At 46.3% G+C, this 15,046-nt stretch overlaps 1 protein-coding gene across 1 annotated transcript in view; it reads left to right on the forward strand.

The window, feature by feature from the left end:
- Nucleotides 1–15,046, forward strand: part of si:ch211-186j3.6 (neural-cadherin) — a 593,489-nt gene that overhangs the window by 258,077 nt on the left and 320,366 nt on the right. The window contains exons 14-15 of the mRNA XM_068311636.1: nt 12,294–12,421; nt 12,573–12,759. Coding sequence (XP_068167737.1) covers nt 12,294–12,421; nt 12,573–12,759 — 315 coding nt within the window. The remainder of the gene's footprint in view (nt 1–12,293; nt 12,422–12,572; nt 12,760–15,046) is intronic.

Below are 15,046 nucleotides of genomic sequence, written 5' to 3' on the forward strand. Positions count from 1 at the left end.
TTGCTGGAGGCCCCAGGTTTCCAGTTGGGTCACAATCTTCCCACTCAGGTCAGCAGCTTTTGGGTTTCTGACAGTGGCAGTAACTGGTTGGCAAAACTAAGGGCTAATACTTTGCCTGTTGTGGACAGGAGGGAGATATGTCTGTAGTGGTCACAATCCGCTTTATCTCCCTTCTTCAAGATTGTGATCACCAAGGCATCGCTGCGTTCAGCCGGTATTTCTTCCTTGTCCCAGATTTTACCCAGGAGGCAATTGATATGGCAAAGGAGTTTTGGTCCGCCTTGCTTATGAATTTCTCCAAGAATTCCATCTGGTTCAAAGACCTTGTTGTTACTTAGTTTCCTGATGACATCCAGGACCTCCTCTTCAGTTGGGGGGGTCACCCAAGTGTCCCATGACAGGACGCTATGGGATCTGGTGGATAGTTTACAGCTAAACTGTGGTGGTTTGATTTGGGAGCTCCTGTAGGTGTTCTTGCTATCTGGAACTGATGCCCACACTGTCCTTCAGCAGAGTTTGTCATCCACGGATCGGGGAAGATTTAGACTTAGATAGCTAAGCCCAGGGTCGGCATGGTGGTGCAGTGGGTAGCGCTGTGGAGTTTGCATGTTCTCCCCGTGTCTGCATGGGTTCTCCGGCTTCCTCCCACCTCCAAAAACATGTGCTTCAGGCTAATTGGACGGTCCAAAATATCCCGTAGTGAGTATGTGTATGCGTGGTTGTCTGTCTTTGTGTGTGGCTCCGTGGCTCACTGGCATCATGCCAGGAGTTTCCCCCACCTCAAGCCCTATGCCAGCTGGGATAGGCTCCAGTACCCCGTGACCCGCTGCAGATAAAGCGGAAGTTTGTGATCCCTGCTGACTAGGGCTTTGAACCGGTTCATGGAACGAAAACGAAAACCGGAAACTTTTGGTATTTTGACAGGAATGAAAACGAAACCGAAAACTTTATATTTTTTAATGTTCCGGAACAGAATCGGAACAGAAAATAATTGTAAACTGGTTAATACCATTTTTGGGGGTTTTTTTAACTTGAAAAAAATATTTGACCTCATGTTTCACTTCCTGTCATTCACTGGACGAGGGATGAGAGCAGAGAGAAGTAGCGGCTATCAGCAGCAGTGAGGAAAAGGGCAATCTCCCAGTCACTATTTATTCATAACAGGTAAACACTGCAGTATGTCGATCTTAAAAATGTATGATTTAGACATTAACTCATTGGATGCAGTCATTTTCAGTGCAGTGTGTTCCCGTACTGCCAGCACTTTGTAGCAATGTTGAGCTATGGGAGAAGTACAATGAAGATCTGTTGTTCAGCAATAAATGACATGGTGGAAGTTATTCTTGTCTTATTTCATGTAGTGGCTAAGTAGGAGGAATAAGCCTTAACTACAATGTTATAACTTTCATAAAGCAGTGGTGTAGTGCTGTAGTACTGTTTACTGTAGGGTAGGGACATCTATAATTATAGTCTATAGTATATAAACCAATTGCTTTAGTTGCCATTTTAAAAGTCCTTAAGTTACCGTATTTTGCACACCATTCGGCTCATTGTGTAAAGGGGCAGAGTTTAAATGATGGAGTTTATTTCTGTACTTTAACCGGACACACTGCACACCTTATTGTTCAGTGCATGCTAGCTAACGGAAGCAAAAAGGTGAGTGTGGTTGAACTGTGTTGAATTACATATTTAAATTTCCCAAAATACACCAATGTTATTTTTTAAATATTTTTTTATTTCTTTATTTTTTGATAAATCTGTGCTAATCCTTCGAAGTCCTCATCTTCGGTCTGCATTGAACAGCTCAGCAATTTCACTATCGCTGACCCCTTCCTTGAGTCGTCACCTTATCGTGGTGTAGGGGTTTGTGTGTCCCAATTATCCTAGGAGCTAAGTTGTCTGGCGCTTTCTGCCCCTGGTAGGGTCACCCATGGCAAACAGGTCCTAGATGAGTGACCAGACAAAGGACTGCTCAAATACCCTAAATGATGATTAAAAACATTGGAACATGTTTTCCCTTGCCCGGATGCGGATCAACGGGGCCCCCCTCTGGAGCCAGGCCTGGAGGTGGGGCTCGAAGGCGAGCGCCTGGTGGCCGGGCCTGCACCCATGGGGCCCGGTCGGGCGCAGCCCGAAAGGATAACGTGGGTCCCTCTTCCCATGGGCTCACCACCTGTGGGAGGGGCCATAGGGGTTGGGTGCATTGTGAGCTGGGCTGTGGCCGAAGGCAGGGACCTTGGCGATCTGATCCCCGGCTACAGAAGCTGGCTCTTGGAACGTGGAATGTCACCTCTCTGGCAGGGAAGGAGCCTGAGCTGGTGTGTGAGGTCGAGAAGTTCCGACTAGATATAGTCAGGCTCACCTCCACCCACAGCTTGGGCTCTGGTACCAGTCCTCTCGAGAGGGGTTGGACTCTCTTCCACTCTGGAGTTGCCCATGGTGAGAGACACCAAGCAGGTGTGGGTATACTTATAGGCCCCCGGCTTGGCGCCTGTACATTGGGGTTCACCCTGATGGACGAGAGGGTAGCCTCCCTCCGCCTTCGGGTGGGGGGACGGGTCCTGACTGTTGTTTGTGATTATGCACCAAACAGCAGTTCAGAGTACCCACCCTTTTTGGAGTCCTTGGAGGGGGTGCTGGAGAGCGCTCCCACTGGGGACTCCATCGTTCTGCTGGGGGACTTCAATGCTCACGTGGGCAATGACAGTGAGACCTGGAAGGGTGTGATTGGGAGGAACGGCCCCCCCGATCAGAACCCGAGTGGTATTCAGTTATTGGACTTCTGTGCTTGTCACGGACTGTCCATAACGAACACCATGTTCAGACATAAGGGTGTCCATATGTGCACTTGGCACCAGGACACCCTAGGCCGCAGTTCGATGATCGACTTTGTGGTCATGTCATCGGACTTGTGGCTGCATGTCTTGGACGCTCGGGCGAAGAGAAGGGCGGAGCTGTCAACCGATCACCACCTGGTGGTGTGTCGGGTCCGATGGTGGGGGAAGATGCCGGTCCAACCTGGCAGACCCAAACGTATTGTGAGGGTCTGCTGGGAACGCCTGGCGGAATCCCCTGTCAGAAGGAGTTTCAACTCCAACCTCCGGCAGAACTTCACTCACGTTCCGGGGGAGGCGGGGGATATTGAGTCTGAGTGGACCATGTTCCGCGCCTCCATTGTCGAGGCGGCCGACCGCAGCTGCGGCCATAAGGTGGTCGGTGCCTGTCATGGCGGCAACCCCAGAACCCGTTGGTAGACATCAGCGGTAAGGGATGCCGTCAAGCTGAAGAAGGAGTCCTATCAGGCCTTTTTGGCCTGTGGGTCTCCTGAAGCAGCTGATAGGTACCAGCTGGCCAAGCGGAATGCAGCTTTGGTGGTTGCTGAGGCAAAAACTCGGGCGTGGGAGGAGTTCGGTGAGGCCTTGGAGGACGACTTCAAGATGGCTTCGAAGAAATTCTGGTCCACCATCAGGCGTCTCAGGAGGGGGAAGCAGTACAGCATCCACACTGTATATAGTGGGGATGGGGCACTGCTGACGTCAACTCGGGACGTTGTGACTCGGTGGGGAGAATACTTTGAAGACCTCCTCAATCCCGCAGACATGCCTGAGGTTCTCTGAGGCGGGCTCTCCTATCTCTGGGGTTGAGGTCACCGAGGTAGTTAAAAAGCTCCTCGGTGGCAGGACCCCGGGGGTGGATGAGATCCGCCCGGAGTTCCTAAAGGCTCTGGATGTTGTGGGGCTGTCCTGGTTGACATGCCTCTGCAACATTGCGTGGACATCGGGGACAGTGCCTTTGGATTGGCAGACTGGGGTGGTGGTCCACCTTTTTAAGAAGGGGGACCGGAGGGTGTGCTCCAACTACAGGGGCATCACACTCCTCAGCCTCCCTGGCAAGGTCTATTCAGGGGCTCTGGAGAGGAGAGGAGAGGATTTCATTTTATACCACTTCTTTATTCAACCTGTTTTATGTTTCTGCTGTATGAAACTACCTCTTATTTTCAGTAGTTAAGTTAAAAGTAGTAGATAATGTAGCCGCAAGAGGGCAATGCAGCCGCAAGAGGGCACAAGCCAGTGTCTTATTGTGCCGGTCCCAAGCCAGGAGAAATACAGAGGGTTGTATCAGGAAAGGCATCCAGCGTAAAACTTTTGCCAAATCAAACATGCAAATCAAACCTATGATTTCCAAAACGGCTTGGTCTGGGCCCTGGTTACCAACGACTGCAATTGGTGCTGTTGACCTACAGGGTGCCGGTGGAAATTGGACTACTGTTGGTCGAAGAAGGAGAGGAGGAAAATGTGTCCGTAGGGAGAGAGAAGGACTGCCAAGAGCATAGGACTGAGAGTAGGGACGTTGAATGTTGGAACTATGACAGAAAAAGGTAGAGAGTTGGTTGACATGATGCAGAGAAGGAAGGTAGACATAATGTGTGATAATTTGGCTGACATAATTTCTACCTGGTCCAGGGGACCAGGTAGAAAGGTAGCAAGGCTAGAAGTTTAGGAGCAGGGTTCAAGTTGTTCTATCATGGTGAAGAGAAATGGAGTAGGGGTTATCTTGAAGGAGGAGTTTGTTAGGAATGTCCTGGAGGTAAAAAGAGTGTCAGATAGAGTGATGAGTCTGAAGCTACAAATCGAAGGTGTGATGGTCATATTGTTAGTGGGTATGCTCCAAAGGTAGGATGTGAGCTGGAGGAGAAGGATAAATTATGTTTGGACTTTGACGAAGTGATGCAGAGCATACTTAGAAGTGTGAGAGATGTCATTGGTGCAGACTTCAATGTACATGTTGGTGCAGGAAACAGAGGTGATGAGGAGGTGATGGGCAGGTTTGGTATCCACGAGAGGAAGGCAGAAGGACATATGGTAGTTGACTTTGCAAAAATGATGGAAATGGCTATAGTGAACACTTTCTTCCAGAAAAGGCGGGAACATAGGGTGACCTATAAGAGTGGAGGTAGGAGCACAAAGGTAGACTACATCTTGTGTAGACAATGTAATCTGAAGGAGATGAGTGACTGCAAAGTAGTTGTAGGCAATAGTATAATCAAACAGCATGGGATGATGGTGTGTAGGATGTTTCTGGTGGTGAGGTTGATGAAGCGGACAACGACAGAGCAGAGGACAAAATGGTGGAAAAAGGGAGAGTGTTGCATGACTTTTAGGAAGGATAGGATCTGGGTGGTTAGGAGGTGCTTCCAGATGACTGGACAACTACAGCTAATGTAATCAGGGAGACAGGTAGCAGAGTACTTGGTAGATAAGTAGATAAGGAGACTTGGCGGTGGAATGAGGAGAGTGTACAAGAGTACAGGGAGATGCAGCGTAAGGTGAAAGTAGAGGTAGCAAAGGCCAAACAAGGGGCTTATGATGACTTGTATGCCAGGTTGGACAGTAGGGAGGGAGAGACTGATCTGTACAGGTTGGCAAGACAGAGAGTCAGAGATGTGAAGGACGTGTAGCAGGTTAGGGTGATTAATTATAGGGATGGAAGTGTATGACAGGTGCCAGTAGTTTGATGGGAAGATGGAAAGAGTATTTTGAAGAGTTGATGGACGAGGAAAATGAGAGAATAAAGACTACAAGAGGTGGCTGTTGTGGACCAGGAAGTAACAAAGATTAGTCAGGATGAAGTGAGGAAGGCATTGAAGAGGATGAAGAGTGGAAAGGCAGTCGGTCCTGATCTGTGGAGTTATGAAAGTGTCAAGGAGAGGTGGAAGTAGAGTTTCTGACTGCGTTATTCAACAGGATCTTAGATAGTGAGGAGATGCCTGAGGACTGGAGGAGAAATGTGCTGGTGCCCATGTTTAAGAGCAAGGGAGATGTGCAGAGTTGTGGCAACTACAGAGTAATAAAGTTGATGAAGTTATGGGTAAAATTAGTTGAAATTAGACTAAGGGCTGAAGTGAGCATTTGTGAGCAGCAGTATGGTTTTATGCCAAAAATAGTACTATAGATGCAGTATTTGTGTTGAGGATGTTGATGGAGAAGTACAGAGAAGTCCAGAGGGAAATGTATTGTGTTTTTGTAGATCTGGAGAAAGCTTATGACAGGGTGCCCAGAGATGAATTGTGGTACTGTATGATGAAGTTTGGAGTGGCAGAGAAGTATGTTAAAGCGTTGCAGGACAAGTATGAGGAGTGTAAGACAGTGGTGAGGAGTGCTGTAGGTGTGACAGAGGAGTTAAAAGTGGAAGTGGGACTGCATCAAGGATAAGCTCTGAGCACCTTCTTGTTGATGGACAGGCTGACAGACGAGGTTAGACAGGAATCTCCATGGACTATGATGTTTGCAGATGACATTGCGATCTGCAGTGACAGCAGGGAACAGGTGGAAGAGAAGCTAGAGAGATGTAGGTTTGTCCCGGAAAGGAGAGGAATGAAATATAGCCGCAGTAAGACAGAGTACATGTGTGTGAATGAGAGGGAATGAGAGTAAGGTTACAGGCAGAAGAGATCAAGAAGGTGGAGAATTTTAAGTACTAGGGTCAACAGTCCAGAGCAATGGAGAGTGTGGAAAAGAGGTGAAGAATCGTGTACAGGCAGGATGGAACAGGTGGAGAAAAGTGTCGGGTGTGATGTGTGATAGAAGAGTTTCAGCCCAAATGAAAGGAAAGGTGTACAAAACTGTGGTGGGACCAGCAATATTGTTTGGTCTAGAGCAGTGGTTCTTAACCTTGTTGGAGGTACTGAACCCTGCCAGTTTCATAAGTTCACTCACCGAACCCATCCATCCTTCCATCCATCCATCCATCCATCCATCTATCCATCCATCCATCCATCCATCCATTTTCTTCTGCTTTATCCGCCGCAGCGGGTCATGGGGAGCTGGAGCCTATCCCAGCTAGCATAGGGTATGAGACGGAGGACACTCCGGGCACAACGCCAATGCGCCGAAAGGAAAGGAAGTTAAAAGTAGTGGATTTTAAAAGACACATCTCTTTGAAATTAAATTTACAAATTTTTTTTTTCAGTAAATACTTTCAGAGATCTATAATTAGGAAATTAGATGGATAGATAGATAGATAGATAGATAGATAGATAGATAGATAGATAGATAGATAGATAGATAGATAGATAGATAGATAGATAGATAGATAGATAGATAGATAGATAGAGCTATCTATCTATCTAGAAGTGTGTCCACAGTCTGGTCTCTGCCCAACCACTGAGCCTGCTGATCTGCAGATGAGTGTGTTAAGACGGTCCATGTCTCTTTTCCTGGCCCCGCCAACCCAACACAAAATGTTGTATGACAGCACACTGGAAACGGCTGACTTATCGAAAATGAGTAGGAGCTCAGGAAAGATGTTCAAAGGAGGCCTGCCTCCTCAGGAAGTACATCCTGCTCTGCCCCTTCTTGTACACACAATCTGTTTTGAGTGACCAGTCCAGTTTGCTGTCTAGCTGCAGTCCCATGTACTTAGAGTTTCCTACCACCTCCACCTCACTGCCCTCGATGATCACTGGCTGTGGAGATGGGGGTGCCCACGGGAAATCCAGCACCATCTCCTTCATCTTAGAAACGTTGAGCTGGAGCTGGTTCTATTGGCACCATTCCACGAAGACAGCCACCAATGCCCTGTACTCCCACTCCTCACCCTCTCGGATACATGCCACAATCGCAGTGTCATTGGAGTACTTCTGTCGCATGTATCCGAGTTGTGCTTGAAGTCCGACGTGTAGAGGGTGAACAGAAGGGGTGGGAGAACGCTCCCCTGTGGGGCCCCCGTGTTGCTGATCACCATAGAAGACAAACAGTCCCCCATATGGACATACTGGGGTCTGACTATTATGTAGTTGGTGATCCAGCTCACAAGGTAGGGGTCTACAGGCATGGAGGTCAGTTTACCCTCCAGGAGCCGGGGCTGGATGGTGTTGAAGGTGCTCAAAAAGTCAAAGAAGAGCACCCTGACAGCACAGCCCCCAACGTCCCAGTAGGAGGTACAAGACGGCGTCGTCCACCCCAACTTGGGCCTGATAAGCGAACTGGAGTGGGTCCATCGCACTTTGCAACTGTGGACACATGAGCTCCAGGACCAGTCGCTCTAGGGTCTTTATTACATGGGAGGTAAGAGCGACCGGTCGGTGGTCGTTGAGCTCAGTAGGGCATCTTTTCTTGGGTACAGGGTCAATGCAGGAGGTCTTCCACAGTGACGGGACAGTGACGGGACTGAGGTTGAACAATTGCTGCAGGGGGTCCCCTAGTTCTGAAGCACAGGCTCGGACAAGTGTTAGAGAGACCTGATCCAGTGCAGCCGCCTTATAAGGACGGAGCCTCCGCAGAGTTGTTGTCACCAGGTCTGCAGTGATGACGGTCTCGGTCATGGTGGGAGCAGGGGGTCCTGGTGAGGTTGGCAGTCCATTGGTTGAGGTGGGGCCGTTGAGCATAGCAGCTCTTGGAGTGGGCTCGGGAGGAGTGCCAGGCGTGGAAGGAGAGGAAGCACAGGAGGAGGGAGATCAGCGGAGCGGTCCAGGAGTTGGGGGGCTGAACCAATTGAAAATCTGCTTACTTCATTCACTTGTTCACTATTCCCCTCCAGACCTGGTTGCGCCCCAGCTGGTTCTCCAGTGTGGTGAGAGTGTTTTTATCCAGCAAAATACCAAAATAAAACCAAAGTACAAGGAGGGTGTTTTTACAGCCAAAACGGGAATTATTTTATTGATACGCAGATCATCAGTACAGATCAATTGGGAACAGCCCCTGGATGCATTGGATGCATGTCTCCTTACCCTTTTATAGTCACAGTCCTTCATTCTTGTGTACGTGAGAGGTTCGCATGTCTTATTCATGGGAAAACAGGAAACATCAGATTTCCGGCAACTATCCAAATCTAGGTAACCACCCCATGTCAGCTTGACCCGCTTCCTGTCTTCCTGTTTTCTGGACAATCTGGTTATTCACTGCCAAACTTGAAAATGTGTTTCCTCTGATTGGAAATGTGACCTACGCATGCATTATTTCGCTTCCACACCAGCTTCCTCCCGTAGGCCTCCTTGGCATCCCTCAGGCAGAGTCTCACTTCCTGCTGGGCCTTCCTCATCTCGTCCTCGTTCCTGCTCCTGAACACCCGCTTCTTCTGGGTTACCCATGGTTTGTTGTTGGGGTAACACCTGACTGTCCTTACAGGGGCCACGGTGTCCACACAGAAGTTCATGTAATCTGTAAAACACTGAGATGCCCCCATGTGAGCCTACAATGACATCCCAGTCGGTGGTCTGGAAGCAGTCCTCCAGCATCTCCTCCGCTTCCGGGGACCACCTCCTGACCTGCCGTGTTGTTGCTGGTAGCTGTTTCACCAACAACATGTAGGTGGGCTGTAGGTGCACTAGGGTATGGTTCAATTTACCTAGTGGTTGGAGGGGGGATGGCTGTGTATGCCTCCTTGGCTTTAGTGTAAAACTGATTGGTGGTTCTGCTCTTCCGTGTGGGGCAGTCAACACACTGGGCCACTGTTGGGAGAGATGAGTCCAAGGTGACATGATTAAAGTCACCGGTGATAATGGCGAGTGCCCCCGGATGCTGGATCCGAAGAGCAGAGGTGGTCACACAGATGGTCTCACCCGCAGTCTCTGGATCCACACGTGAAGGGACGTAGACGGCGAGGACAGAGACGTGTGAAATTTCATGCACGAGGTAGTAGAGCTGTTAGCTCCAGATCGTGGTTACACAGCGTCGATTTCACAGTCACATGTCCCGGATGGTACCATCTATCGTTGATATAGATAATCAATCCATCTCCTTTCTTCTTACCGTCGGTGTTTCACCGTAGGTGAAAACTGTAGTCTGACAACAATTGTGAAGTTAGTGTAAAATGTATTTGGTGCCAACCAGAAGAACATTACTTTTGTTACTGTTTAGTAATGCCAATTTTTATTAATAATGTTTCAACAACAGTATTCAAGCGCTTCTTCACAAGTGTCCCATAACTGAAATATTTTTGATGTTGCCCCAAAATCCATGATTCCTTGAGTGAACATTTGTTTGTATGTTGCATGATGTAAGCACATGCATGATGAGTCGGGTCAATGTGTCATACTGGGCTTGCAGCTAGGTCATTTTGCCCTCAGCTCGGACTTCAGGGGATAACTTCTCTAAAAAGCTTTGTGCTTTGTTTCATAGAGGTGCTTCATGTTGACACTTTTAATTAATGCCATCTGTTTAAAGCATATGAGGGCACTGGCTTTGAACTACCTGCCAGAAGAATAAACATACATTTCTCTGTCCACTCATTGTTAATCCAGTGGTTTTCCTCAGCAACCTTCCTTTGTTTGGAAATAGTCCTGCTCTCCTCAATATTTCCCTTCCTCTGTCCTCTGCTATAACGGTTTAGTTCAGAGTGGTAGCGGCAATGGGCTGTGGCACTTCCAGGTGAGCAGGTAAACAAACCATCTGATTGGCTGGACTGAGTGGAACCATTACTGTATTAACTTGAGTAGCAGCAACCTGCCGTCTATAGACGCAACTGTCAGAAAAAAAATCTTATTAAAATAAAATCAATTTTCATGAATTTATTATAAAGTGGTCAGGGGTCCGGACAGAACCATCATTCAGTCTGGACCCGGACCGCGGTCTGCCATTTGGTGATGTCTGCTATACACAAACACCTGGAACAGACAAACAATCAGCCATACCCTTGTTTGCATTGAATGTATTAAAGCCTCACATTCTGGCCAATAAACTCACCTCCGACTTCTATTCAGGCAACCAACTCACCCGAACAGATTCTGGACTTTCTGACCAACAGGTCTTAGAGTGTCCAGAAGAACAACTTGCTCTCCAGCCTCCAAGACACCTCCGCTAGCTCCCGTCAGGGCTGCATGCTCTCACCTCTGCTCGGTGACTGCAGATCCACCCAGCCTCACTGTCACCTGGTGAAGAACGCTGACAACACTGTTCTCTTGTCCCTGCTCTCAGGTTCCTCACAGCATCATGAACCAGCTGTACACAAGTTTGTGGAGTGGTATTGACAGCTCACTTCTTGAGCTAAATGTGATTAAAACCAAATCTTTTGTAACAGGGAGAGAGAGGTGGCTGCTGCATCCACCACCATCCACCAGTGGATGAGTACAAATATCTGGGTGCTATTTTTGAGAACCTGCTGAAATTCTCCTCTAACACAGAGAAGCTTTTCAGGAAGCATTATCAGCAGTAGTACCTCCTAAGGAAACTCAATTCTATTGAAGTCAGCAACATCCTACTGGCTTTCTATCACTCCTTCATTGAGAGCATCACCACATTCTCCATAACTTGCTGGTTCCACTCTGTCAACCTCAAGGACAGAAACCACCTGAAGATTACAAAAGTCTGCTTTAAGATCATTGAACTTCCAACTAAATCCCTCTTCCATATATGAGTAACAAACACTCAAGTTGGCCAATAAAATCATGCAGGTCTCCTCACATTCTCTACACTCCTCCTTTGAGTGGCTCCCTTCACTTTGCCATCTTGATGCCCTGGCTGCAGGACACAGAGAAGGAAAACTACCTTGTCCTCAACTCCCCCAAGTCTGCACATCTGTACATACCTGTTTATACTTTACATACCTGTTTATGTATGTACGGTTTTTACCACACACACATACATAGATGCTGGTACACTATGAAGAGTCTGCTCTGGATATCTTTATAGTTTCTGCATTCTTTATATATATATATGACTCATTGTACACACCTGTTTATACTGTAAATATAATTGTGTATTTTAGTGGCAGTATTTTTTTTTGCGTGTGTGTGTATTGGGGCCTTGTTTTTGCTCTTTTTGCGCTCTGTATTACCATTTTCCCACCAATCCTGTCCTTGTGATACTACTTCTCTAAGTGCCCTCAGTTGCCCCTTTGGGGACAAATAAAGTTTTTTTGAATTGAATTGAACATAAAACACAGCATAATAAAGCAATATAAAACTATTATCAGAGATAAAGTCAGAGAGGCCAGACTGAGATGGTTTAGACATGTCCAGAGGAGAAATAGTGAATGTATTGGTAGATAGATGCTGAGGCCTAGAGGAAGACCATTGATTCGCTGTGGCGACCCCTGGAGGAAAAAGCCGAAAGAAGAAGAAGAAACTATTATCAGATGTCCACAGTAGCGATTTAAAGTGCCTTTCAAAATTCCGGTAAAATAATTCACACCTTGCTGAGAATATGATGAAGCTGAATGCTTCATACAATGAAGGATGCGAGGCCTTAGTCATTGATATTTTTTCTATCCAATCTATCAGGCAGTGATTAAAAAAAAGTATGTTTTGTTGATTTTTCCTAATGCACAATTTCAGTTTCTTGTTTTTCTGCCTCCAGATGTAAATGACAACGTTCCATTTTTCACTTCTTCCATCTACGAGGCCTCAGTCACTGAAGGGGCAGAATCAGGAACTTTGGTTTTCCAGGTTTCAGCCAATGACCTTGACTTGGGTCTTAATGGCAAGGTAAGCTTGCATGTAATAAAGACCCTATTTTATTGTGGGCATTGGAAAGGGATATTTACAACTGTATTGTTTTCTGCCTGAGCTATACCCACTCCACAACCTTAGTTTGTAACCATTTTACATATGTGTGACTTTTTTCATCAACATCCAGATCTCCTATTCCCTGCTAGAGGATCGTAGTGGTGACCATCTGTACTTCCGTATAGACCATGAGCTGGGATTGATCTACTCAGAATCTGTGTTTGACCGTGAAACTAAAAGCTCCTATTTGTTGGAGGTTCAGTCTGTGGATGGCTGGGAGTCAGCGCGGCCTGGCAAACATGGACAGCCCAACTCTGGTAAGCAAGTCTGAAAGCCTGACACTAGACTCTAGTCATTATGGTGTTCCTTTACTACCTTAGGAATGTTACATCTTATTCTAAGTTTCAAGCACAGCAGCGGCTGCTGTTAGGTTGAATGGCTTCTGTCACAGTCAGCATCAACTTTGAATTGCTGGATGGCATTGAGTTTAGGACTGTTTCCTCACCAAACTGTTAAATTGTTTATGGATCTGTTATGATGAACCAGGCTGTTTGAATAATGACAGCAACAACTCAGTTTATTGTTTACCTTGTGAATACTTTCTGAAAGTATTTTGCATTAGCCAGTCAGAAAGAAAAAGTCAACGACACAGGAATGCTAACATATAACTGTTGTTATTGCTGATCATCAGTTATTTGGGTACAGTTGACCTTCAGCTGCTTTTTTGTAGATCATGGGTGTGGCCTGGCCTGTAGTGTAATTATATTTGGCCTGCTTGGCAATCCTAATGATTACTAGAGCTGGCCTGCCAGTTTTGTAGACAAAACCCAGAAGTAAAGCAGCACCACCATTACTGTGTGTCTTGTTGCTAAGAAAATAGTGGAAGTCGCATGCTGGTACCATTAGCAGTAGTTCTGCAGGATGCTTTCATTGAAAAACCATTAGACGGCACCGACAATTGTCAAAGTGACACACTCCGTGGACACACTGTAGTGGCAATTAGGATGGTGAGTTCTCGTCGGCTTTGTGTATACACCACTAATACTACAAATCCCTTAATGATGTTATTGTCTTGCCACATCAACCAATACAGGACCCAGAAACGCAGTAACGTCCAAACATTCGACAACAAACTGACAGTAGTCAGTGCTACCCCTTTCCAAAAATGGCGAAAAAGAAAGGCAGAAAACCGGAGCTTTCTGCACAGGTGGGAGGAAGAATATCTGTTTACATACAAAAAAACCGGAACTGTTCGTCTTGTTTGTGGAGACAGAGTGGCTATAACCAAGTAGTACAACATTAGACAACACTATGGAACAAAACATGAAAAGTACAAGGACCTAGACATGACTCAAAGGAGACAGAATGTAGAGGAGATGAAAGGAAGTTTTGTTTCACAAGAGAATATGTTCAAAAAGACCACAGCACAAAGTGACGCTGCTGTAAAGAGTAGTTATTGGAACGGAGATAGCAAAAATAGGTTGGCCTTTAATGAGGGCCAACTTTCATCATGCACTTTGTGCATGATGAAAGTTTGTGACCTCATGTGAGCCTGTGCAGAAACACAGTAGCTGATTACACATGTGATCTTGCCACCAATCTGTATGATCAGCTGATGGAAAAGGGAAAATATTTTGTTGCATTCTCTCTTGCTGTGGATGAGATACATCTGATACGGCTCAGCTGTAAGTGTTAATCCGTGGAGTGGACTCAAATCTGTGTGTTACGGAGGAACTATTGGGATGAAAAGTAATCTGTGATGAGGTTTCCAAATGTGTAACTGAAATAAAGCTGCCATGGGATAAAGTCACTGAATTAGTGACAGATGGTGTGTCAGCGATATGCAGTAAAAGGAGTAAAATGATGTGCAGAGAGAAAAAGTGGAAAGAGAACTATGCAGGTCATTATCACACACTGTTACCGTACCCTGACCACGAACCACACGCGCGCACACACACATACACATGCACACACACACACACTTACACACATGACTGTAGTGGACCTAACTAGTTAGCCAAATGCTAACTGAGTTCAAAAGTTTGTGAGGAACTTTCAGTGTGTAGCTCTGACCTAGGACATTACCGCACAATGCTACTGTAGCCTAAACAAACTACCCCCTCGGGGATTACCATGCCCTTTGGCATGTCAACCAATCAATATCGTCAATCACTCTGTCCAATTACAGGGCACCATTTGTGATGTAATTTATGTCACAAATGGCCAGTTTAGAAAAATCTGATCGTTTTGATTTGGTTCAGGCTATGAATTCCTAAAACTCAAAATATCTATTGATGCAGGAAATGTTTGTTAACCAGATTCTAGGAGTTGGGTTAGGGAGGACCACTATGTATATGTAGAGACCTGAAAAAGTGTGATTTTCATAACAGGACCCCTTTAATAATTCCAAACGTAAATGATTCGCCTCTGCTTACACACAATGAGTCACAAGAATACATAGTACACAACAATACACAGAAGTACACAAGAATAGTTAAGAATAGAGCTATAACAGTTAAAACTGTTAAAAATCTAACAGCAATATGTCTCCCCAGCATTACAAATACAGTATAATACAGTATAAATAGGTTCAGATACCATAAA

The sequence above is a fragment of the Antennarius striatus genome, chromosome 1 (assembly GCF_040054535.1).
Source record: "Antennarius striatus isolate MH-2024 chromosome 1, ASM4005453v1, whole genome shotgun sequence".
In the NCBI taxonomy this organism is placed as follows: Eukaryota; Metazoa; Chordata; class Actinopteri; order Lophiiformes; family Antennariidae; genus Antennarius; species Antennarius striatus.